We start from the raw sequence: 25,803 nt of genomic DNA, 5'->3' as shown, positions 1-25,803 counted from the left end.
TACATAACCGTTTCATGTTGCTGAGAACTAATTGGAAGAAACAAGCTAACAAATTTAAAGTTCTATTTGTGAATTTTTTTTATCCTTATTATATGAATGAAAGACAATTTTGAAAACTGTACCATGTTCTTGAAGCCTATAAGAATTATTATGCAGTGTCCTGAGAACACAACTGAATGGTGCGGAAAAGAAAATAGGTTGCTCTGGATGCGCAGGGCAATACAAAATAGCTCAGTGCCAGCAAAAAGATGTGCATACTGAACTCAGCACTCTTTGTGATGACAATGAATTAAATGGCCCAGGCAATGGGATCACAGTTCAACATTTGTTCATCGCAAAAGTAATTTCCTTAAACATGTGACATACAAAATGCATACTCGTCCCAAAAACACAGCAGAGGGCATGAGTGTCATAACTGATGGAGAAGCTTCGTCTGTCAAATCACTGCAGTGCGCTGAATATGGAACCATTAGTCCCATGAACAAGTGGAGGAATACAGTACGAAAGGAGAATTAGAGAAAGTAAGCACAAGAGGAAATTTAGAAGCACATGAATCCAATGCACTATTCAGTGACAACTGACAAGTGCTATAAAACCGGAACACATTCCAAAAGCAAGAAATATGATTTGGTAGAGAAAATGCTAGTACAAAACTAAAAATATGTAAAAATCAAATGCTATAAAACCAGCAGGACAAGTATTTAAGACAAAATATACCCATGACAGATACATTCCAAAATTTAGGACAAGGACTTCATACTGAAAATGGTAGCAAATTATTCGGTGAAAATTAAGGTCAGTTAGCATTCTAATTTCTACTCGTATTCAGGAGTTACAACACACAGAATCTGTGAAATGAATGATGAATCTCAGAAGAATGAAATGATGAATCTCAAAAGCTAACTCTAAACAAAATCTGCGGCTTGTATACAGAGAACTGAATTTGATTATCAACCTATATCGCCCTTCTCCATTTGCTGGCAACAAGTCGCTCTCACTTTTGAGTACTATTGTGCCTGACGATCACAATGCTGGCAGCAATGACTTCTCGCCTTCTCAGAGACTTAAACACCGCATGACTGCAACCCAACACTAATCTATTGATATGTCAAGGATAGACATAACAACAGCCAGAAATGGCTTTTATTTAGGTGGCAACATAGGAAAAATGGATCTTCAAGAAGCAAGCAGGATTGGTGTAGCCTGGAAAGTGCTTGCAGGGCCTTCACATTTGCACCCCAGGTCAAAGTGCTGCTGGAATCATGGCCTGAGCTCGTAAAGATGGGTAAGCATCTCATTATACAGCCACACCTAATCTGCCATTATGCAGATGAGTCGGCGTCAGCAGCTCATTCAGTTGGTACCAGAAGGCAAGGTGGATGCTCTTGGTCAATACAATCAGATATGAGAAGCGCTGAACAAACTGAAGGAGCAGCTGCTGTTTAAGAACGACTCCTGCCATCACAGGAGTTGCTGGACTCTACCATACATGCCAATGTCAGATGTAGATGAAGGAGCTTTGCTAATCACCTGAACTTCCAGGAGCCAATGTTTTAAATGGTGATAGTGTTTCAGGTTTTCCTTATCTCACCTGCAGAAAGAGATGTGATGTCAGATTGTTTGGAATAAACAGATGAACATCTATTGGAACAACTGATTCATACCCATTCAGTGTTGCTGAGAACTAACTGAATGAAAGAAGGTAGACTTCTGAACTAATTGCAATTTGGGAAGTGTAGCATACAAGAATTATCTTGTGTCCTGAGAAAAGGATTGATTGATGCAGAAAACCAATCATCCTGGCTGTGCAAGCCAAAAATAGTAGAACAATATAAAGCAGTAAAGGTTGATTCTAACCAGCAATGAAGTCAACAGTACCATTACAAAAGCAATGAAGTCAACATGAGACATACCTGAAGGATAAGCCATATATGTCAAATCACTTGCAGCGTACTGAATAGGGAACCATCAGTCTGATGGAGAAGCTGGAAATACACAGTACAAAAGTAGCAGAAACAGAGAAAGTAATTAAAAATTAGAATATATAAAAGGATTCAAATAGTTTAGAGTTCGCATGCTTATACCTGTGAAGAATATGAGCCTAGTCAGGAAAGCAATTTGGGGTTGCCAATGCTAGTGAAAAATATGAAAGATATGAATTAAGTACAGTACTATTTGACAACCAAATATAACCCTGATGAATCATGAATGTCTCCCAACAACCAGCCAACTAGGATAAGGATTTATTATGTCAACCCACTGAAAACTAAAGATTCATTAGCATTCTACACAGCGGATGTTACAATCTAATATGTTCAATTAGCAGGGAAATGTCAATACAACCTCAAAGCTAACTTGAAACAGTTTGCTGCCTATAAACTGCTGCTTCTCACCAACACATACATGTACAGTTAAATCACTCCAGTTAACCCACTTATTCAGAAGAATAGACTGCTATGGAGCATGGAGCTGTGAGCTATATACGACAGTCGCCATTTATATTTGATCAAGTATCTGGCTCTCTCTTCTTTGAAAGGGGGCTAAATGCAGCTGCAGGATCCAAGGAGGTAGAACCACCATTTGACTGGCCCAGACTGCCAGCTACCACTGAGTCGCTCACCATGTCGAAGTTTAATCGACTGTTTACTCTCCGGCCGCTACTGCAAATTTAACAAGAAACGGAGTGGTATAAATTAGTGTTGTAGACATGAAACCATGTCGTAGAAAAGAAAGTGTCATTTTGAGATTCATACTAATTTAGGCGGCTATTTATAGCAGCCAAATCTTTAGATGGGCTCTGATAAGCATGGGTGCCTTCACCAATGCATGCATAAAAACTTCTGGAACTTGGTGACAGAAGTAAATCCATCTGACAAGTGGCATAGAGGAATGTGTTATATATGCAGTAAAGAGATAAGTGCTAATGATTCGACAGCATTACTATTATGATATGAAGTGGACAATAAGGCGGAAGCAGTACCACCCACCCTCATAGCAGCATTGACTAGTCTTAAAATAACTTACAATAAAATGAAATGTGGTGACAACAAGCTGTAGTATTGAAAGGTATGCCAACCCTAAGGAACTTAGGTAATCTCCATCTCAATTCTTAAGAATTATTCCCAGCATTTAATGAAATGTAAGGAGTGGCCTAGAAAAACTCTCATCAACACGATACACTACTGTGTTATGGCTCTTGTGAGACTTAACCTCTAGCCTGCCCCACACTTGGGACACAACGGCTTTGTCATTGATGCTGTTGTTGACACATTAGTGTGCTGTAGAAAGTAAAGCGAAGAATGAGAAAAAAAAACCTTGGTTTGCCGCAAAGGAGACACATATACATTATGAGACGCTGAAACTTTCTTCGGGGACAAATCTGGTAAATTTGGGAAAGGGGATGGCTTGGGAGATCCAGGAATTTGGCCTAAGCAAGAGTAATGACATCATTGACACATAGGAAAAGAAATAGCAGTTCAAACTGAGAAAGTGGGTATAGCATATACCACTAGCATTCTTCTTGTCTTCTGGACGAGTACCAGATGATATTAGTGACACCAGGAAAGGCTTGGCTGCTGGAACAAACACCTCGTTGTAAAAAGTAATGATATCAACATGGCGTGATACTAATACCTGTTGATAGCAAATAACTTTCAGAAAAACAAGCAATAAGGAGCACCCGAAGAATGAAGAAAGAACTGTCAGAATAAAGGTGCAATATAGAAGCCAAGGTACATACGTCATTACGATTCCTACTCCCCAAATAGATATTTTGAAAAACTTCTGGTTTGCATTGTGCTTCTTTTCTGTAATAGTTGAGTAACTCCTTGAATGAGAGTTCTACTTTACAAGCCTGTCAGAGAAGGCATTGGTCAGCCAGCCTAGATAAAAGGGAAATAATGACAGGAAGCTCATTAAATAGTGTAAATGATACCTTTGCAACACCATAAAGACAGCAAAGGATAAGTTGATCGATGTGTCTATTAAAAAATAATGTTGTCTGTTGATCAAGAATCTGATTGAAGACATTATAGACACGCTCTGTCAGTTCCACATGTTGAACCCTTTCACACAAGTTTCTTATTCTAACAGCAGCCAACTTCAGAATCTGAAGAAATTGCAGGTCAAAATCAAAACTTAAGGAAAGAAGATAAATCATAGAAGTGAAGTTCTGATTATGAGAAGATCCATACTTTGGAAAAGAATATCTGAATTGTCACGTCACCGCATTTTTCATTCCCACCAACAGGATTACTGACAGTTGGACTGCAAAGTAGACAAATGGTAAAACAATACTTCTGTTTCGTTAACAGAAAAGTAGAATGCATAAATACTAGTACAACTGAAACAGGTGACTAAACCTTGCAAATGTGGACTCGAGTGGATGGCATTTTGCTTTCAAACTAGTCGACACCATTTGGCTTTGCTTGCGTGGAGGTGTCTGCAAATTGCGCTCTACCACTGTGTTCCTAGATTCATTGCACGATCTCTTTGGTGATCGAGGATCAGCGTTGTCATCTGCAAGAAACATGTGGTGAATAAAATAGAGAGAAGAGTCAAAAGCCTAAAAGGAACAAAGAGGAGTACCAAATAGAATTCTTGTTTCAAAAATATTGCAGTTTAATTTTTAAGGTTATTGAACCTTCAAATTTTTAGATGGTACCCAATTGGAAAGGCACTGTATTGTCATAAATTCCTTGTTCAAAAAGTCACTTATACAAAACTGTTACACAATTGATATAAAGGAAAATAGATCCTGCACCGCAACTTGAGTTCATGTTACCTTCTGCACTAATGTGACAAGGAGCATACTTTACACTAATACATTGTACATTTACTAAGAATACATTGTACATTTGTACTGCTACAAACAAACAAATTCAGGGTGAAGTTTCATTGGTGCAGAAGTTTCACATTATTAAGGCTGATTTTCATCTTTCCTGACCATAATTTTCGACCACATTACCCTTTACTTTTTTTGCCTTTCAGCAATAAAGCTAATCTTAACCTTCAGGACACAATGCTAATACTGAACCGATATTTCATTCCAGCTTCTGCTGATAAAATGGCAGTGTTAGCAATTATAGTGACTAACGCACTGAATATAATGACTGCTACCTATAGACTAAATGTGAAACATCAAACTAAGGCTGAGTAGCAAATTACCTGGACCAGCAGCACGTTTTTTAGATGGTGTGGCAGGCAAGCCCTCAACATGAATATTCTTCCTTGCCACTAAGTCATCAAGAGATGGCATTGGTTCAGCCAAAAGACCAAGGCGCTTTATTTCTAAAGCAACAGATGGCCTAGCAACAATCAGTGAGTTATACAATGATGAACCTTTCTCCCATACCATGCTTTCCAAAAGTTGTTCTTCTAAGGAATTTAGGTGCCTTTTCAATTGTCTTGGGAGGGTCTCTTCATGTCTCACAAAGTTCTCAATTATTTTGCTCAAATCAAATGCAGTTAGACCCGTACTCTCAAGAACAGCAGGAAACATCATGAAGACTGGCTTATGTGTTGCCAATACTAGCTCCGCTGAACATGCAATCAAACATCGGTGAAAACGCTCATTTGACAGCAACGGAGTTAGATTATTTACATTGCTGTTTTGTAACTCAGCTCTGCAGATTGCCTCTAATACCCTATAGTACAACTTGTAAGCCTCCATTTTTCTGGCTTCTGCCCATGGAATATCAAAGAGATTTGCACAATTGAGGCCTAATGAGCCACCCCCATCAGCAGAAGACTTGGTTGGAAAAATTGCTTCCAAAACTATGCTGACCCTTTCTGTGACAGCACTTGTCAAATCCGTATCGCATGATGACAGCAACTGCTGAAGCTTAGATGAAGGCTTCTCTGACAATGAAGATATCACCTCACGAAGCCACTTAGCTGTCGTCATGGCAGAAGTTACTGGTGTCATTTGCACAATCTTGACTGAACCACCGGTGGCGGGTGACAAAGGGGAACTAGGAACAGTCAGCATGTTCTTTATTGTCTTTGTGGGAGATGCCAATATTTCAAAGACACGCTGCAAAAGAAGAAAAAGAATCGATTGATACAATCTGCAAAAAGAAATTCAACCTACTGAAATTTACAAACCATTCTGGATACCTTTGAACATCCTAAATTGGTGGAATCCCCAGGCGAGTTCTCAGCACAGGGGATATAATCATTACTGATCAAAATTGATTTAAAATCAAGCTCCCCTTCACAGCTATTAGAATTACATAGTTTCTCCATTTTTTCCAGATTTGACTGGAAACACTCCATATCAATGAGACCTTTGAAATACATCAGGCCATCTGCAACAGAACATTGACATAACAATAACAATTCAGCTAATTTAAGCATGCGGCATAATCAGAACTAGGTTTGCATGCACAAACATTTGAAGGAAGGGTTCCATGCCTGTGTCTATCTTATCCAAATTTTCTGTTTTGCACTCTGAAGCACTTAGTGCTTTCATGCCGAAAACGTCTTCTATTGCCTTGTGAGACTTGTCCATCATTTCTTTCAAACGTTCTTCAGAGGCATGATAATTATGACATAACGAAGCAATAAGATCCACGCCTTTCTCAGTTTGTTTGACTGAATTCAAGCAAACCAAAAAAAAAACATAACTACGGGCCACATGCTGAATGAACAAATTAAAAAATAGATTCAGAAAGAACAATTACTTAAGTGAGAAGAGCCTTCAATCGTGAAGCTCCTAAATTTAGCTGGCACGTGGATCAAAAGTATGGCCTGCATTGCAGTAAGCAGTTCTGTGATCAATCAAAAATACAGGCAGCAGCTCACAGCACTAAAGGAGTCATAGTTCAAAAATCCATAATGAAACAAAAGAAAGGGGAAATAAGCAAACTGACCAATACAGCAACTAATCCATGGATGCAGGACACCAGGTCCTTGAACAATTCTGGTGATCTCGAACGAAGCATTAAGAAGAGATGCCACCCAAAAAGCATATACTCAGGAGTATTAGTCGATGATTCAGGCTCCTGCTCAGTAGTTACACCTGAGAACAGTTCATTGTATGCTCTGCGGTAGAACCTGGCATTTCACGAGAACGTTGGTAAGAGTTATCATACCATATGAAATTATGAACCAATCAATAGACAAAATAAACTGTTACGAATTGTATATCACTATATCAGTAGCTGTAATTAGTAACACACCGATAGAAATTATGAGCATCACACATCGACACGACAAAATTACCAGCAATTTTGCTATTATTAAACTGAGCGGAAAGGTGCATAGCAACATTACCTGCTTGCCTCTGCCAGTAGATTTGCCAAACTGTCCAATTGTTTCTGCTGGATTCGCAAGTCCAGGTACCAATGCAGAAACAAAAACAAGTTAGCTCCTCCCTAACCCTCCAACCTGCATCTCTACGGAGCAAACCAAAGACCAACTGCAGGGGCGGATCCAGTAAAAGGACATGGGTGGGCATATGCACACCGGATAACTTTTGCAGCAAAACCGAATTTGGTAGGCATTATACATGTACACGCTTGCAATTAGATCAGATCCGAGTACACCAAATAGCCTAAGTTAGGGTTTGGGTCCTCGGCACCGCACAGCAGGGGGGAGCAGAGAAGGGGTGGGCATACCTGTTGGGTGCTCGACGACGGCGAAGGGTCCGGCGAAGACATGGCGAAGGGCCCGACGAAAACCTGGGCACCTGGCGTGGGGCGGCCGCTACGGTCGTCGATCGCCAGGGGAGAGAGAGAGAGAGAGAGAGCGCCCTGCGCCTGCGGGGTGAACGGGAGAAGGAAAACGGAGTTGCTCCTCCTCAACGGGCAACGGCCGTGCGATGCGGACGATGACTTTGGAACAGGCTACATCTACGGCCCAGGTAGCCCACTAGCGACCGTCACGCCCGGGTCGCAGCCGCCGCGACCGCACCTCGCGCTCGCGCTCGCGCCGTGGGGCCACTTCGCCAGGATAGAGGATAGGGTTAGGGGATGGGATTGGGGTCGTGTGAACTAGGGGGTGGGGGTGGAGGCGTGGTGGTCCTATCTATGTGGGCCGTGGATTAGGGATATTGGTGACAAGGCTCTCACAGAGGTCCATTGGACCAATTCCTTGTCCGAATAAAACAGCAATCAGTACCGTTGTTTTATCTGACCATATCTCTATCTATATATCTATATTTATATATATTAATAATTTCCCTATATTAATATATATGTCAATTATATTAATAAAATATCAGAGTTGACTACTGAGAGTGAAATTTAGGTCCTATTTGGGACAGCTCAGCTTCATCATTGAAGCTGTTTTTTTAATGGCTTCACGAGCGGCTTTCTCGGTGAAGCGGAGATTTGTTTAGAAAAACCGATTAGCAAAACAGTTTCACTAGCAGCTTAATACATGGCTGAGAGAGGGAAATGAGGGAGAGATCCGTGAAAAACTACTTTTGTTAGCTTCATCTCTCTTCATTCCTTTGTGAGAGCATAGAAAAGGACCTTCACCCATGAAATTGTTTTGAAAAAAGGTGTTTAGCAAAAAAAACTCATGAAGTGGTTGGTGAAACTATGTCAAATAGGGTTTTATTCTATCGCTACCATGAGAAAAGTATTGTTGTCATATATCTTTAGCTCTCTAGACTATGTTCATACTCCCTCTATTTCTAATTATAAGATGTGGATTAAGAATGAAAGGAAATGAATTGAACGTACTGCTACTCGATCGCACCAATTAACACGGCTTGTTCAGGTAGCCTAAATAGTGAGGGATGAGAGTGGATTACCCAAAAAATGCTTATATTTATTGGGAAAAAATAAATTCTACATTTGATGGACATTGTTTAATTCCTTAGTTTGTTAAAAGTTAAGGACGCGTTTGCTTCGCATCCACACCTTGCCGCATCACGCCGAACCTTCCACGCCCTATTTTTGGCTCACGTTTAGTTCGCTACGTGAGTTGCGGCATGCCGTAGCCTCGCCATCACTCGCTAGTTTATTTTTCATGCCAAAACGCGCCATAAGCGTGGCGAACGAATTTGGCACCGAAGTTTTGGCATGGCCGCAGATTAGTTGCAGCATGCAGCGGCTGTAAACCAAACGCGTCCTAAACTATCCTAAACGTGACAAAGGTTAAAAGCCAATAATGTTGATGATGTCAAATGAGAAATATTAGATCTCTTACTATCTCCATTCTCAAAAGAAAGTCATTCTAATTCTATCCTAAGTCAAACACTTTTTCAGTTCAACTAAGATTACACAAAAAAACAATATTTACGATGGCAATTTTAGTAGTTACTTCTTTGACGTGATAAATGTTAATTCTCTATCAGTCTGATCAAACTTGAAATAACTGAACTTATGACAAACTCAATATTTCGAAACAGATTGAGTATATTATTTTATATGACTTAAAATGTATCTATGTAAGGTTCATGTCTTCACTCCATCATGGCCCGTCATCCCCTCTCTCCCTTTTTCTCCTGTTTTGATTTTTCTTCGGTTTTGCACTCCCGTCCAAAATCCGAACCAAATCCCACGCCATCTACGATGCCTAAAGAGAAACGATCACAACAGACCTGGCTGGATTCCAAAACCGACCAGGCCGGATTTACCAGAAAAATAGGTCTAGCCAGATTTAGAACCGGCCATGCTAGTTTTCTTAGAAAAACAACCAGACCACCCCGCAAAAAACCGGATAGACCGGTTTTGCAACCTGGCTAGACCGGTTTTGATGGGCCAGTTCAAAAATGAGTTGTATTTTGATGTGTTTGCAAGGGATTTTGACCACTGTAACACCCTAAATTTTAGCCTTTTTGAAATAAGGTTAAAATGATTTAATTTTGAAACTTTGAGCTCATGAAAATCTAGGAAAATAATATTTTTCAATAAACTAAAATTTATCATAGGGTTTAGCAACAAGGTTCTTGCATTCATGCTGGTGCACATGATTTAATGTGATGTGTGGTCTCGGCCAAAACTCAAAATGATTTCAAATGCTTTTGGATATGGCTTTGAAAAATAGATAAGAAAAAGAAAAAAAAACTAAAAGAGAACCCTCCCCTCCCTGTTTTCGGCACGAATGGCACAGACCCACTCCTCTCTCGGTTTGCCTCTGTTTTCCCCTCCCACAGGCCCAACCGCAGAAGCTCATGCGGGAGCCCTCCTCCTCTCCCCCACCGAAGCCAGCAGGCGGCCCAGCTATGCAGATGCGCCCCCTCTCCCTCTGTTTCGCTGCTAGCCGGGTCCTGCTCTCTCTCCCACAGACAAGACGGGCCCACGCGTCAGCTGTCCCCTACCTCACGTTGGCGCCGAGTAGGACTCTGCTGAGTCGGTTTCCATCGCCGAGCACCGTATCCTCTGAGATTTGGTGTGCTTCCCAAGCCCTGTGCCCCTATATAAGTCGGGCCCCAGCACCGCATCGCCCCATCCTCAAACCCTAGCGCAAGTCGTCGCCTCGCCATAGCTCGCAGCGCCGCCGCAACCCTAATTCACCGTAGCCGAGCTTGCCTCGCTGTTCCGCCACTTCGCTGTCATCCGCAACCGCCCGCCTGCCTATAGGAGATGGTAAGGAAGCCGCCTTACCGCATGCTCGTTCTCTCTTGCTCCGAACTGCGCGTGCCAGCTCACCGGAGCAACTCCGGTGACCCGGTCTACCAAACCGAGCCTCTGCTCGCCTCTACTTGCTCACCACCATCGCCGACCCCTCTTTGCGTTCGCCGTGCACCACTCTCCCTCCCTGTGCTTTCCGTTCGGCCAGTGATGCCTGGAGTCGCTGTATCGATGAACTCCGGTGAGGTCCCGAGCTTTTCCGGCCATGGCTCCACCGCCCAGCTTACCACCGGCGACTCTCTCTCCCTCCCTTCTAATCTGGGCCGTCCAGATTCGATCTAACGGTCTACGTCTATCCATACCGGTTCGGCTACCTTTTTTTCCAAAAGAGCCCCTCAGATTTCTTTTAATCAACCCACAGTCCTCGGCCAGATTCAAAATCATGATTTTTCTTTATTTTAATTCAAAAATAAAATCTAGTTATTTATAAAAGTGCCACTGATATCGTTTTAGCTCTGTTTTAACTCGTATAAGTTGCGTTAGATTCATAACAACGTAATCTACATGATAGTAACATTGTTTAGCCTATTTTGTGCTTTCAAATAAAATGATAAATTGATCAATCTATATGCAATTGGTTTTCCAATTGAAAGCAACTTAGTTTTTCCACTTCGATCTTTTCTAGGTGAAATATGATTAGTTTTATACCTTTGTTTTCTCAATTCAAATATAATTGGACTTAATTCAATTCAGGTGTTTCTATGAAATATCTTATACATGCTTTATATAATTAAAATAAATTAAGCCTATAGTTTTCTTTTTCTCCTATAAAAGTAAATCTTACGGTAGATGTTTTTTGTTCACCGTAGCTCCAATTAGCATGCTTTTCACGTCTGTATGCTCGTAGCAATGCGTAGATTAGTTTTTAGATCTTTTTATTAATTGGTGTACTATTCTAATTTAGTCATATTTGTATGTTATGCATGTCTGTGTTTGGATGCTTGTGTGGTGCTTGATGATCTTGTCCAATCAGTGAGCTATACGTGGTGAATCCACAAGCAATTCATTGAAGGTTTGGACTAGAAGAAGGATATGAGTTTAAGGCAAGTATAGCATGGGATCATCCTTGATTCCTAATAACTTTTAATTATTTAATTCATACTGCATGTGTCTACCTTAACTACCACTAAGGATTTCCTAGTACTTTGTTACTTTGTACCTTTATTCCTATGGGTTTATGCATTTGGGTAGTGTGATGCTAGTGCTCAATTAAAGACCATGATCTTATAACTTGACTAATGGTATATGCAATAAACACTAAAAGATGCTTTTTAGCAACAAGGAATAAGGGGGCTAGAGCATAGTTTTTGTGATGCTCTAGATTCCTCTTCTTAAGGACTTATCTGTAAGTGGTCAATCAGTACAACCATGAGTGCTATATGGCTCTGGCTTTAGTCAAGTATGAGGACATTTTCTAGCTTGTAGTAGCCTACCGAAAGGCACAAGAGGGGCTCCGATTGGTTTGATCCCGTGACCTACCAAGGGAGTGCACTTTGGTTTCTTTGCCTTTTTGTTAGTCACACCTTGGGAGAGGGATCTTACTAGTTGATGGGGAATCCTTAGCGGGCTACACTTGTTAGACGTACCTTTGAAAGACTTCATAGTGAACCCTGCCGGCCTTTCTTGGTAGTGGGTCAAGAGGTTGGCCACCTCAGGTGAAAGGGTAAATCATGGCTGATGGTGAAAGTGTGCAACCTCTATAGAGTGTAAAATTGTTATAACAGTCGTGCTCATGGTCATGAGCAGCCTTGGAACTCTTACGGAATAGATGATCATTAATGGTTAATTGTTTATGCTATACATTATTCATGTTTACCTGATCTTGTGTTTATATGGGCTTATGATAAACTTGTTGCTACTCAATTGCTAAAGTTGTGACATAATAAAAGCTAATCACAGTAAACCAGTGTCAACCTTTTGAGCCTCATAAACCCCATGTTATATTGCTGAGTACGATATGTACTTATGCTTGCTTTACTTTTTAATACTTTGGAAAAATCCTAGATGGGTACCAGATTGCTAGAGTCTGAAGGAGTTAGGCTTGTGATCAACCAGTCAGTTGTCTCTATGGATTTGGAGCCTTTGCCTGAAGAATGGAGTGTCTTTCCACTGTCTACTATCTAAGGTTGTATTCTTTGTAATAATACATTATTTTATAAGCATTGTCCTTTGATATTACCTCTATTTGTAGCCATATGTGTGATTTGACTTTCTAGGCTCACATATGATGTGATCTGGTTTTGTCCTTAAAACCAAGTGCTACAACCCCTCATGGGATAAGATTACCTCTGCTTATAAATATAAGGGACATGACCAATTGCGATTCCCAACATGCACAATCGACAAAAACTAATCTACTACCTCTCTTTTGCCCTTACAACCTCCATGATGTTGTTCATCGCTTGATCCAACAACTATGGATGGTGCCCTACGCTTGCTTGTCGACCTAGAGCAACCCGACGACAACCTTGCCTCGACGGGATCCCTTCTAGACGAGAGCTTCGATAGTTCCTTTGTTAGTTTGTCCGGAAATTAGCTGTTCTTCATCACATAAGCCTGATTGCTATCCTTTGTTGGTTTTGTTGTAAACTTCACTGCTCTTCATCGTGAAAGTTTGTTGGTTATTCGTTGTGTTCTTCGGGTCATGGTGACCCAAACAATCTAGCCCCTAGATGGTTTGTGACCAATCTTTACGCAATTATGTCAACACCCTCAAAACTGTCATGGGGTCAAAGAGGGTTAATCCTAAACTAAAAAGGGTAGAATAGGGTTGCCATCGACCTTAGGTCACTTGAACCGTTGCCCTCCCACACTCCCTATAGCTCCTACTCTGCAAGGCCACCAGCCCGCCACCACTAGGGTGGTGTTTGGTTCATCCTTAGGTAACTACTGGCGGAACTAGGAGGGCCAGCAGGGGTCGTGCCTCCCCCTCCCCCAACCTAGTGAAACAATTTTATTACCTTGTAAAAAATGAATCAAATAGCAAAAAATATTATTTCACCCATTTTTTATTATAATATTGTGTTTTTCGCTATAAATACTAAACACATATGTAAAATCATTGAAAAACTATTGAGACATATACTTGATATGTATATTTGTCATATTTACGAGGTATCGTTATATTGTCTAGCCTCCCTTAATCAAAAGTTCTGGTTCTGCCACTACAGGTAACATAACTAAAATTGAAATCAATTCACATAGGTTTAGTTGGTGGGATCATTGATTGTTGACTTTGTTTGGTACCAAAGTGGTAAACGATACTATAGTAAACGACAGTAGCATAATATGATAAAGGTCAGAGATGAGTGGTATCAGCGGAGAGTAGAGTGTTATCTGATTACACAATATCTCATTGTGGACCAAACCAAACCAAGAAACTATATCATCATCTAGGCATGAAAGAAATATGATTACATTACATTTCGTCGAACTGAACGCTTCATAGATTGAACTCATTACCAATCAGAGGTACCTCCTGCCAATCTCCTTGTCTTATTTGAATATATCTTACTCTAAGAAACTTTAGTAGGATATATCATTTGTAGGGAGGCCTTGCCATTTAGTATTTAGCACCAAGTAATTTGGAGCATAGTAAGAGGCAAAACTGTACATATTTTTTAAAACTTGGGAGTCCATATTGTGCACCTGCAACGGAGAAAGTGCAGCATGTAAGCCCATAATAGTCCATTGGTGTGAAACAAGAGTCAAGGATAGACTCATAGGAAGACTGGAAGAGCAACACAAAGGCCCTTAGTGACACTACTAGGAATTTCCACTTTCTTGCTGAACAATTTTCGTCACTGAAGAAGCCAAATTCTTCATAATTTTAATTTTATGATGAATTTATGACAAAAAACGGTTCATCATAGAAAGCGCGTCATACTTGAACTTCCATGATGAATCTAGAAATTCATCATAGAAGTGGCTTGATCTATGACGAGAAAAACTGACCGTCATAGAACTGTTTTGGCATTCATGGCAGAGGGCAGCCACGTTGGTGGATACTTTCGTTGGAGATGCTTTCTACGTGTACATGCTATAGCCGGTTGCATTGGAGATGGTTTGGATCACGTGTTACCTTCTTATTGCACAACGGGGCCCTCTCTTGTCCTTGCATGTTTCAGGATCTAACTAGACCACGTGTCGGGTCCCTATTGTTCCACATGTCAGTTTTCTATTGGCACACGTGTCGTGTTGTGGTTGGGTCATATGTCACTTCTTCATTAGACCATGTGTCGCATTTTTATTGGTTCACATGGCATGACCACAATACCCCGCATGTCTTTCTTTTACTCGACCATGTGTCATGATGTTGTACATTCGCGTATCAGTATTTTATTGGGCCACATGTCACGCCCTGAGCTACCCACACATCTTTTTTTATTCGACCACATGGCAGGACTGATTTGTACCACGTATTTGGTTTGTATTGGCCCACGTGTCATGTCCTGCCACTTAGACGTGTCATTCACTAGTTTGTCCACATGTTAGATTCTTATTTCATGACATGTCTTGTGCTGGATCTACCACGTGCACACCAATCATTACATTAGAAAAAATGATTTCATATCTACACTGCTGCACAAAATGGCTACATGCATAATTATATTGAACTTGAATCAAATAGCAGTAGTTCAGCTCAGCAGCAAACCACTAATAGAGTTCACATATCAAGCCACCACAAGTTCACATCAAAACAACAAACAAACTATATGTTCACTACATCAACAAGACTGAGAGTTACTAGCATTTAAGAGCATGATATGCTCACGGAGCTTATTGTACTCCTCCTGTTGCTGTTTTTTGTACTCCTCAAACTCCCTTTCAGTGTTTTTTTATCTTCCTCTTCAGTTGATCCACTTATTTAGCAAGGCCAGCTGAACTTTCCTGTTGAGCAGCAAGCCATTCCCAAAGTCTAGAGTAGCTTATCCTAATACTAGCATTCTTCAAAGAAAATGTGTTGCAGTTGGCCTAGGAGAGGACCTTGGAAGCAACATCAGCAACAGGTTCTGCTCGTATAGTTTCCATAGCTTCCTACAAAAACCAAGGAGTAAACATTAGGTTACAGATTATGTAAGAGGACTTAAATTGCAGAACCAAGAGATTATTTCATTACAAGTAATTCATAGGTCTTTCTCAGCCTACTGTCGACAGAGATACAAAAACACAATGCATAGATAACATATTAACTGTTGTAATATTACACTTCAAAATGATGGTGCCACTTTAGGCTCCTACTTTTCCTTCTTTTATGGCAATGGCTTCATCAGATTTTAAGGAAATCAAATGAAGGTACTTACCACTACTTCTCTTGTGGCATCGCTCAGTCCCGTGTTGCTACTTGTATGGAAGTTGTTGAAGATTCCCATTGCATCAACATCTTCATGAGGTCGATCATGTTCTTCATCGAGCACTTCTTGATCATGTCCTATGTCCTTCCTATTTTTGTCCTCCTGATATAATTGACATGCCTTTCTATTGATACAAAGGCATTGCGTATTTGATATAAAAAGAGTAACACAACCATCACTTACATATGCTTGCTGGTGGGCAACATAGGAGCGAGATCCTGTAACCTAGTGGTACTTGACTTTTGTACGATTTTGCTTGTTCTGCTCCAAGACTGCCTATAACCATAATTGTGTTAGACTTCAGCACAAGTAGACCACATAAAGACTAGACAAGAAATAAATGAGTTCACACACACCCCTTGTTCTTGGAACTTGACCACTTTTGGACAAGTGCACACCACTATGCCTCATTCATGCAAGACACAGGAGAGGTCATTCTAATTTGATCAACAGGAACGCCATTGAAGTAGGATCGCTTGAACCTATACCATGTCTACAGTATAATAGACTAGAATACACTTGTGCATGCTTCTTTTGTTGCTTCATCATTGTCGTCAATGGCTAGCCTCAACTACAGAAGTGTGAATGCAAATTAAATTCATTACTAAATTGCTCAAGGCAGAGTTGAATGTCAATAGAGGATATACATACTTACAAAGAGCTTGGCCACAAATTCATTGAGATATTTGATCTGTTGGTTGTAATATTTCCAGTGCAGGAAAATCGATAGTGGGACTTGATATAGAGCAACCTAACAAGAAATAAGAATCTTGAGTAGGTAGATCTAGAAAAAATGATTGCTTCAAATCATCCAACACTCTTGTAAACTTTGTCTCTCTTCTAGCCCGCTCTTCAGATGTGAACATGTTTGTAATTAAATCATCAAAATCTAGTAATATGTTATCGTCATCGTCCTCCTGTTCCTCCTCTGCAATCCAACCATCATGATGAGATACATGCATATCCGATGGAATGTTAGTACCTGAAGATTCTTCCCCATGATGAATCCATCTGGTGTATGTGGCCAACATTTTGTATATAAATAAGTGGTCCTTCACCTGCTGCCAAGTATGATCCACCTGGTTAAGCCATTCTCGACATGGGCAAGGGATCTTTTGCCTTGGGTATGTTTTTTTAACCCACTTGATGAACTCTTCAACTTCTACGTTGAATGTAGGTGAGAATGGTAACACATAAGGAATTTAGGATCTGTCCATATGTTGCAGCAAAAGTATGCAAAGTCCGTTAGAGTTTAGACCATTGGGTGGACAATGGTAAAACTAGCATTAGACCAAAGCATACAGTGTTGGAGAGCACTAATATGTGCATTTGTTCATATCATACTATGGGACAATCTGGTTTTCTATTTTTTATGTGACAAAAGCATTGATTTCAATTGAAATTCATATAGAATAGCCTTTCTTTATGTTTACTCAGTCCTATAATCATAGAAGAAGGTACTCATACCTTTGTTCTATGAACTAGCATGGCTCGCTGTCGCGGGGTCAGAACCACAACAAGCATAGTTGTTCGAGTCGGTGTCAGAGTACGGGTCTCCGGTGGCTTGGGTGGACTCAAAAGCACAAGAATTATAGGGAGGACACAACGGTTTCTCCTGGTTCGGGTCAATCGATGCCTATGTCTAGCAGCTAATGATCCTTATACTCAAAAGCACCCAAAATCGAGGGGTTATAATAGAGTGTAAAGAGAAGTTTGGTAGGAGGTTGGCTCGGTGCTAATCCTAAGGTTGCCTCACCGCTGATGGAGTCTTACCCTCGTCAGAGAGGAGGAAGATGACATGATATGATGGAGGAGCTCTCGGTGCCCCTCTCTCTAGGTTGCCCATGCTCTCATTGCTGAGCTGGAGCAAATTGAATGGAATGATCTCTCTTAGATCCCTCTTTTCCCCCCTATATCTGACCTTATCCCTAATATAATGAGATACATCGGGTACATGGTGATTTAGGGAGATGAGTCTACAGTCTATGTGCGCTAGAGTCAAGGAGGGTCTTACAGCGGTGCTCTATAGACCATGGCAGTGTCATGGAGCCGAAGAAGCCTTGGGCGTCGTTCGACTGCTCTGTTCTGACACTCTGCGTGTCAGGCTATGTTGGCTTGGATCGGCCTCCTCTAGGTGGACCTCTGGAGTTTTGGTGGTGAAGGAGGTCAGCTCTAGGTGCTGATGCATGGTCCTAGGGGCTGCTCAGCCCCTAGAGGCTATGAGAAGCTTGTCTTCTTCTGCCACGCCCCATGCGTGACCCTATCGTGAAAGTGGCCAGCAAGGCCATGCCCAAAGCATGATGTCTGGGTGCCCTGAGCCTCGATGGCTCAGGGCTTGTCTTCTTGCGCCCAAGCCTTGGCTGGCATCGCAAGCTAGGCAAGATCCATGGCCCAAGCTTGAGCGTGTCTTTGATCGGAAGTCTTCGGCCTAGGTGAGCCCCCAAGCCCTGAGCGGGTGAAAGGACCTAATGGCTAGATGAGGGTGAATAGCCTATTAAAAATTTCTATAACAACACTTAGCAAACCGGTTAGACAATTATGAGGCGAAGCAAGTATTGCGCTAGCCTACTAAAAATGCAAGCCACCTACCACAATTCTAGTTTCTATAGTTTCTAACAACACAATAGCTATGTCACTATACTAAGTTAGTGTGCTCTCAAAGGCTAACTAAAGAGCCACACTAACCAAACTAACAAGCTCTCACAACTAGCTACACTAAAGAGCTTGATAACTAGTTTGCGGTAATGTAAAGAGAGTGAGCAAGATTGTTATACCGCCATATCGAGGAAGGAGCCAATCAATCATAAGAATGAATACCAATGAAGACTAATCGCCTCAGAATCAAATGATGACACAATGATTTTTTACCAAGGTTCACTTGCTTGCTGGCAAGCTAGTCCTCGTTGTGGCGATTCACTCACTTGGAGGTTCACGCGCTAATTGGCATCACACGCCAAACCCTCAATAGGGTGCCGCACAACCAACACAAGATGAGGATCACACAAGCCACGGGCAATTTACTAGAGTACCTTTTGGCTCTCCACCAAGAAAGGTCAAGAACCCCTCACAATCACCACGATTGAAGCTGAAGACAATCACCAACCTCCGCTCGATGATCCTTGCTGCTCCAAGCCATCTAGGTGGCAGCAACCACCAAGAGTAACAAGCGAATCCCACAGTGAAACACGAACACCAAGTGCCTCTAGATGCAAACACTCAAGCAATGCACTTGGATTCTCTCCTAATCTCACAAAGATGTTGAATCTATGATGGAGATGAGTGGGAGGGCTTTGGCTAAGCTCACAAGGTTGCTATGTCAATGCAAATGGCCAAGAGAGTAAGCTTGAGCCGGCCATGGGGCTTAAATAGAAGCCCCCACGAAATAGAGCCGTTGTACCCCTTCACTGGGCACAACACGGGGTGATCGGACGCTCCGATCATATCGACCAGACGTAGGACCCCATCATCCGGTCGCCCGATGCTTGCCACATGTCATCGGCTTTAAACGCTGATCGCCCAATCTCAATGGTCATCAGTACATTTAAGTAGTGACCGGACGCGCTCTCAAAGTGACCGGACGCACCAACACTAGCGTCTGGTAGTTTCTAGTAAGGTACTAGAAGCAAAAAAGCATGCCCGACCGGACACACCTAGCGTCCGGTCACTCAACGTCATCATACGTCATACTGACCAGACTCAGTCCCTGAGTGTCCGATCATTTTTCATGCTAGTGTCCGGTCATGAGACCAAAACCACGCACATACTGCTGCCACTAATCGGACGCGCCGGTCCTACCGAGACCAGCGTCCGGTCACTTATAGTGACCACGTTCACTTGGGTTTAGCCACCGGACATGTCCATTACACTCTGTGAAACCCTGTCTGTTCTGTATTGGGCACCGATGGCACCGTCGGACACTCCACCAGTGAAGTTTCTAACCATTGCTTAAATGTGCCAACCACCAAGTGTATCACCTTGTGCACATGTGTTAGCATATTTTCAAAAATGTTTTCAAGGGTGTTAGCATTCCACTAGATCCTAAATGCATATGCAATGCGTTAGAGCATCTAGTGGCACTTTGATAACCGTATTTCAATACGAGTTTCACCCCTCTTAATAGTACGGCTATCGATCCTAAATATGATCACACTCACTAAGTGTCTCGATCACCAAAAATAAATTGGCTTCTACCACTTATACCTTTGCCTTGAGCCTTTTATTTTTCTCTTTCTTCTTTTTAAGTCCAAGCACTTGATCATTACCATGGCAACACCATCGTCATGTCATGATCTTCATTTGCTTCACCACTTGGAGTAGTGCTACCTATCTCATGATCACTTTGATAAACTGGGTTAGCACTTAGGGTTTCATCAATTCACCAAAATCAAACTAGAGCTTTCAATCTCCCCCTTTTTAGTAATTGATGACAACCCTTTCACAAAGATATGAATTGAAATTCAATTGAATCCATGTTGCTTGCCCAAGCATATTTACTATGTGTAAAAGGATATGGACAAGTTTTATGAATCCCGTATGGTAGCAATTGCTCCTCCTACATATGTGCTAAGAGTTTGGATTGTAGCTTGCACATATGCTTAGATAGGAAATATAGGAGACAATGTTTACCAAATGATGTTAAGGTATAAAAGATACACCTTTGAAGCATGATACCAATCGGAGTGCACCAATATACCATCCTTAGCACCATGGTTAGCTCGATACCACTTGGAAATGAAATCACTAGATAACCTATGCATGCTAGTTTTTCATTTCATCATTCAAACCTACAACTAGCATACACCACACAAGCATGGATATTGAAATTTAAAACTTGTGCCATGCAAGCAAGCATATGAAATGCACCATACAAGTTCATGAGCTTATTCCCCTACTTGTGTGCACAAAATTTTAATTGATCCCTTTCCTTTGTCATATCTCTCCCCCTATGTCAAGTTCTCCCCCTTTGTTGTCTTTTCATTATCTTAGTACACTAATATCTTTGTTTTCCCCCCATGTACTAATATCTTTGTTTTTCTCCCCCTTTGTCATCAATGACCACAAAGGTTCAAAATGTAGATAGGTTGAGATTATCAATGTCAATCAATGGGGTGAGGATCATTTTCCTAAATTTGGTCCAATCTAGATCATTTACCAAAGATATTTAACTCGGTTTGATCCAAGGACAAGCTTCTTCACACCTCCAAATAAGGGTTATCTTGTACCATGTTGAGTTAAACACTTAGAGCTCATTTTCTAGATTAAACACTAGGTTTACAAGCCCACAAACATGTCATATGCTACCACTAGATCAAGTCAAGCATAGAGGGAATAGTGGTACCATACAAACATCAAATTCATTTGATTTTCATGAATGAGCCTATTAAATGTGAGAGATGTCTAGATGCACTAAACATGTCCTTAGCAAGGATGTATGCCATGCCAATCAACTTTTACCTTGGATTGCTCGAAGGAGAGGCATGTCATATGTGTGTGTGTGGGGGGGTGCATCAACACATATTTGAGAAATCCAGTATGTTCAACTCATTCCTTAGCTTGCAAAACCTTTTCTCATCCAATGGCTTGGTGAATATATCGGTAAGTTGATCTTCGGTGTGATTTCTTATGAAATGGTGGCGGAGATCAATGTGCTTTGTTCTTGCATGTTGAACTGGATTGTTGGTCAACTTGATTGCACTCTCATTGTCACATATCAATGGCACTTTCTTGAACTTGATTCCAAAGTCACTCAAAGTGGCCTTCATCCAAAGTACTTATGCACAACAACTGCCGGCGGATATTATCGATAGAATATCATCGGCTGTCCTCCGAGGGGTATCTCACGAAGGTAGATTGATTGGCAGAGGAGCGTGAGATCAAGAACAAGAAAGTAACAGAGACACACGAGTTAGACAGGTTTAGGCCATCAGTATGATGTAATACCCTACTCCTGTGGTCTGTTGGTTTGTATTAGCTATCGTATGATATTTCATGAGTTTGGAGGGGGTCCCTACCCGCCTTATATGGTCCAAGGAGCAGGGTTACAAGTCGATTAGATCTGAGAGATAACCAGAAAGTAATAACTGATTATAGGAATCTTGGGATCGTACATATCCTAACAAATCTCATAGTATCTTTAGGATATCTTCCAGATGTCTTTTGGAAGGCACCGAACAGAGTCGTGCCCCGCAAGGCTTCATCTTGTGGGCTGGGCCACCCCTGAGGGTGCAGCCCATGTGGTCTGCCATGGGTATCCGGGGTCATATCCCCACAGCTAGTCCCTGAGCGCCTTGTACTCATAGTGCAATGCCGTCTTGAGCTTGTTTAGGCAGGTGCGAATGAAGCCGAGTAGTTGAACTCATGGTCCAACCACCATGATGAGTTGCCGAGCAGCATGTACTGTCGCCAAGCTCGAACCATAGTCAAGCAGCATAACCCAATCATGGCTTGCCATAAGGGTGTAAGGAGCTCAAGTTCAGAACTGAAAATTTCTTCGCAGTGGAAAAAGTGTGCCCACTTAGAGTCCGACCATGAGAAAAGGAGATGGTCTTCTTCAACTTCAAGAGGCGTGGAGTCTTCAGGAATAAAGCAAGCACATTCACTATGAGGTGAAGTGTGCCCACTTAGTCCCCAAGCCTGACAGTAGATGACATAGTCATGTGGTGCTAGGGTCCAAAGTAGAAGAATAGTAAAAGACCAGCCGAGCAGGCAGCCAGTCCTCGAGCGAAGCTCTAAAATGAGAGAGCACATTCACCGTAAGGTGAAGTGTGCCCACTTAGTCCCCGAGCCTAACATTAGGTCAAGCAGTCACGTGGTGCTAGGGTCAGAAACATAAAAATAATAAAAAGAGCAACCGAGCAGGCAACCAGTCCCCGAGCCGTTTACGAAGATATCTAAAAAACCCAACTGTGGAGAAAAAACTAGAGTAATGGTTGTACAGTAACTGTTATCGAGACTCAATAAATGGTGGAGAAGTCGGCGATTTATTCAGCGAGTGATAACCAATGGTTGTGATAAATTAGTGACATGGGATGCGGTTGCATGAAGGCCCATGTTACGGCCCAACAAGCCGCGTCAGAGAATTCGGTGAGGCGCAAATCGTGGGAACGGTTTCCCAAAAACCCTCGAATGCGAAAGGGTGGGGAAAGTGCTTTATAACTGCACCACCGCATCCCTTGTTTATACCTTTGCCACTTTGCCATTCCATCTTCCTCCTCAGCCCTCACATTTCTAGATTCGCATCCATGCATGCTCCCAATGCCAGTCGCCATCCAGATCTGAGAGATGGCACCGAAGAGGAGAGCTGTGAACTCAAAGAAAGTGAGCCCAAAGAAGACAGGAGCGGGAGCCAGTTGCGATGAAGAGTGGGTGCCATCGCACATGGGGGAAGCAAAGCTCGAGAGATTGGTGGAGGCAGGTGTGCTTCCTGACCATGTCACTGCCGGATTGTGGCCAGCCAATGGTGAGCCCTTCTCGATGCCTAACACGGATGAAGCTGTAGTCTTCGAGGATTATTTCTAACGTGGGTTGGGGTTCCCTGTTCATCCTTTCTTGTGGGATCTGCTAGACTTCTGGGCGATTAGTCTATGCAATCTCCACCCCAACACCATATTACACATCTCGATCTTTATTTATTTCTATGAGATGTTTCTAGGGGTTCTATCGCATTTCAACCTCTTCAAACACATGTTCTGGTTGAAGAAGAAGGGTGGTGGTGGATCCAAGGTGGTCGGTGGCGTATATCTTTAGCTCTGGGATGGAATGGTCAGCGAGTACATTAATGTACCACTGAACACTTCTCTAAAAGGGTGGAACTCCAAGTGGTTCTATATGAAACAGAGTCACCCTGCAATCCGCTGCGACATCCACCATATCCCAGAGAACCAGAAAAGCTGGTCGGAGAAACCGAACAATGCTGACATGGAACAAGTAAGGGAGCTCCTCGACCTGCTTGAAGGCGTAGAGATTCACGGCGAACTAGTGGCGGCGAGCTTCATAGTGCGCCGAATCCAGCCCTGCAAGGAGAGGGTCCACCCAGGCTTTGACTACAGAGGTGATGACGATGGGACCCGGGAGAGGACGGAACAGCTGATGAAACAAATTGTCATAGAATGGTCCGCAGAGCTATTTGCTCCCAACGCCTTGTTCAGCTAACCAAAGCAAACAAAGACCTTCAACTGTACAAATCCACCTCCTCAGGTAACCATCTCGATGGTTTTTTGATACTTTTAATCCTGAAGCATTGTCGAGCAGTGAACTAATTCACTTATGCAGAGATCCATTCGCAGGAAAGAGCGGTGTACTTTTCTAGCATGCCAAGGGGTGATTGGTTGAGGGGTGTAGACACCCGGCCACCAGCTCGACCTGAGGGAGATGCGGCTAGCGCTTCATTAGAGCCTAGAGATGGTCGGATAGAAAATTCACCCCCGGTATCAGAGAAAGTCCGGGGAAAAGAGCAGTAGCAGATGAGCCAGCCTAGAAGAAGAGGAAAATAGTGGCCATCGGTCCCCTCAAACTGGGCGGCATCTCGCTTGGTGATGACAAGACCACTCGATAGCGGAGGACCACGATGCTCGAGTGGTCGAACAACGATGAAACTTTGGTGGCTCCTTCGCCGAGCACTGAAGCATCTCCGCGTAGCATTCGTGTGGAGGAAAAAGCGAGGAGAGGTGAAGAAGTCCCTGAGCGATAGGCGATGGGAGTCCCTAAGTAGCAGAAGATGGGAGTCCCTACACAGTAGGCAGAGGGAGTCACAGAGCGGTAGGCGGCACAGAGGCCAACGGTGGAGGAAACCGGACCTCCACCCTAGAATACGGGAGTCGACCCTATGGTCGTGCCTGGGTGTTCGGGTAGGCATCACCGGTTCAAGAAATTGTTTCGGCAGACCAAACCATGAGTAAACTTTCCTTAGAGTTACTTTGTTGTCATTTCTTAGCTTTTTTGGCGCTTGACAAACTGATCTGAAGCAGAGCAAAACACGCGGAGGGTCTGACCCCATCAGTCTAGACTACCAAACCACTGAGGGCTGATCCCATGGTGGAAGCAACGCCGGCAGCTATTGTCCTAGAGTCCTCGAGGGCTCGGCAGCCGGAGGAGGAGTCAACCGCTGCTGCTGGCGATCTTGGCGACGACAAACGAGCGGCATTGGTGATGGATGGATCGGTGCCAGTGCCCAAGGCAACTGCGAGAACCGCCAGGTCTTTGGGAGCAAAGGCTGGAGTTGTCGACAATGCACCAGAGTCTGGGGCGGTGAAGTCGGTGGTGTCCGAGGAGCAAACGGTGCTTCTTGAGGTGTCGCAGGGCATGGTCAGAGCCGCTGTCTAGCCATGGAGCCCCTTGGGTGTGCCTTGAGCTACAGCAGAAGAGGATGAGGTGGAGATCGAGCACGTTGAACCTCGACCCCAAGCTGTTCGAATCCTCCACAAGCGCGGCGACGAGGTGGTGGTTATCGAGGATGAAGACACCACCAGGGAGATGAGGAGATTGAAGACCGCCCTCGTCGAAGTGATGAAACAAATTGAGGTCAGTACTGCATCTGGAGTGGTCATCTTTGATGTTGGAGATTGAAGTTCATCATTATAATTGTGTATTTGTAGGGGATAACTCGGACTACCGAGCAGCGGCACCAGCTGATAAAGAGGATGGAACCCCTCGCCGAAGAGAACGAAAAACTCAGAGAGGCGATGAACCTGATGGAGAGAAACATCCAGAGAGCCCAGTGCAAGCGAGACCTTGCTGAGTCCAACGTGCAAGATCTAGAACACCAGAAGGGGGTCCTATCCAAGCAACTGGCGGCTACGTCCGAGCAGCTGTGGAGCAAGTCTGAGGAGCTAGTGAGTGCCTCCACGCAACTAGAATAGACTTCC

General features: G+C 42.8%; 1 protein-coding gene across 12 annotated transcripts; it reads right to left on the bottom strand.

The window, feature by feature from the left end:
* Nucleotides 1-790: 790 nt before the first annotated feature.
* Nucleotides 791-7,833, bottom strand: LOC136483877 (retinoblastoma-related protein 1-like). Of its 12 annotated transcripts, none has more exons than XM_066481031.1 (18): nt 7,620-7,830; nt 7,276-7,322; nt 6,873-7,056; nt 6,684-6,750; nt 6,415-6,594; nt 6,118-6,308; nt 5,167-6,034; nt 4,362-4,518; nt 4,194-4,266; nt 3,935-4,108; nt 3,740-3,853; nt 3,507-3,633; nt 3,315-3,427; nt 2,754-2,869; nt 1,914-2,660; nt 1,665-1,761; nt 1,531-1,591; nt 791-1,316 (listed from the first exon to the last, which is right to left on the bottom strand). In XM_066481031.1, exons 1-15 carry the CDS (start codon nt 7,659-7,661, stop codon nt 2,507-2,509), a joined length of 2,607 nt encoding a protein of 868 aa, XP_066337128.1. In that variant the 5' UTR covers nt 7,662-7,830; the 3' UTR covers nt 791-1,316; nt 1,531-1,591; nt 1,665-1,761; nt 1,914-2,506. The 12 variants fall into 12 exon arrangements, with proteins under 12 accessions (XP_066337128.1, XP_066337122.1, XP_066337123.1 ...); XM_066481025.1 differs by having other exon boundaries at nt 791-1,591; nt 1,665-1,803; nt 1,914-1,985; nt 2,085-2,660; XM_066481026.1 differs by having other exon boundaries at nt 791-1,591; nt 1,914-1,985; nt 2,085-2,660.
* Between the last annotated feature and the right edge of the window lie 17,970 nt (nt 7,834-25,803).

The sequence above is a fragment of the Miscanthus floridulus genome, chromosome 9, assembly GCF_019320115.1.
Source record: "Miscanthus floridulus cultivar M001 chromosome 9, ASM1932011v1, whole genome shotgun sequence".
Lineage (NCBI taxonomy): Eukaryota > Viridiplantae > Streptophyta > Magnoliopsida > Poales > Poaceae > Miscanthus > Miscanthus floridulus.
Note: the sequence above shows the minus strand (reverse complement) of the source record. Positions and strands in the feature narration are given on the sequence as shown.

What these genes read in the sequence shown, in the direction of transcription:
- LOC136483877 (XM_066481024.1), bottom strand. Translation starts at nt 7,661, where the DNA reads ATGTCTTCGCCGGACCCTTCGCCGTCGTCGAGCACCCAACAG. An exon ending in ATGGATTAGTTGCTGTATTG is followed by an intron (nt 6,751 to 6,872) that starts GTCAGTTTGCTT and finishes ACTGCAATGCAG; the next exon opens with GCCATACTTTTGATCCACGT. An exon ending in CTCGAGTCCACATTTGCAAG is followed by an intron (nt 4,267 to 4,361) that starts GTTTAGTCACCT and finishes TCTACTTTGCAG; the next exon opens with TCCAACTGTCAGTAATCCTG.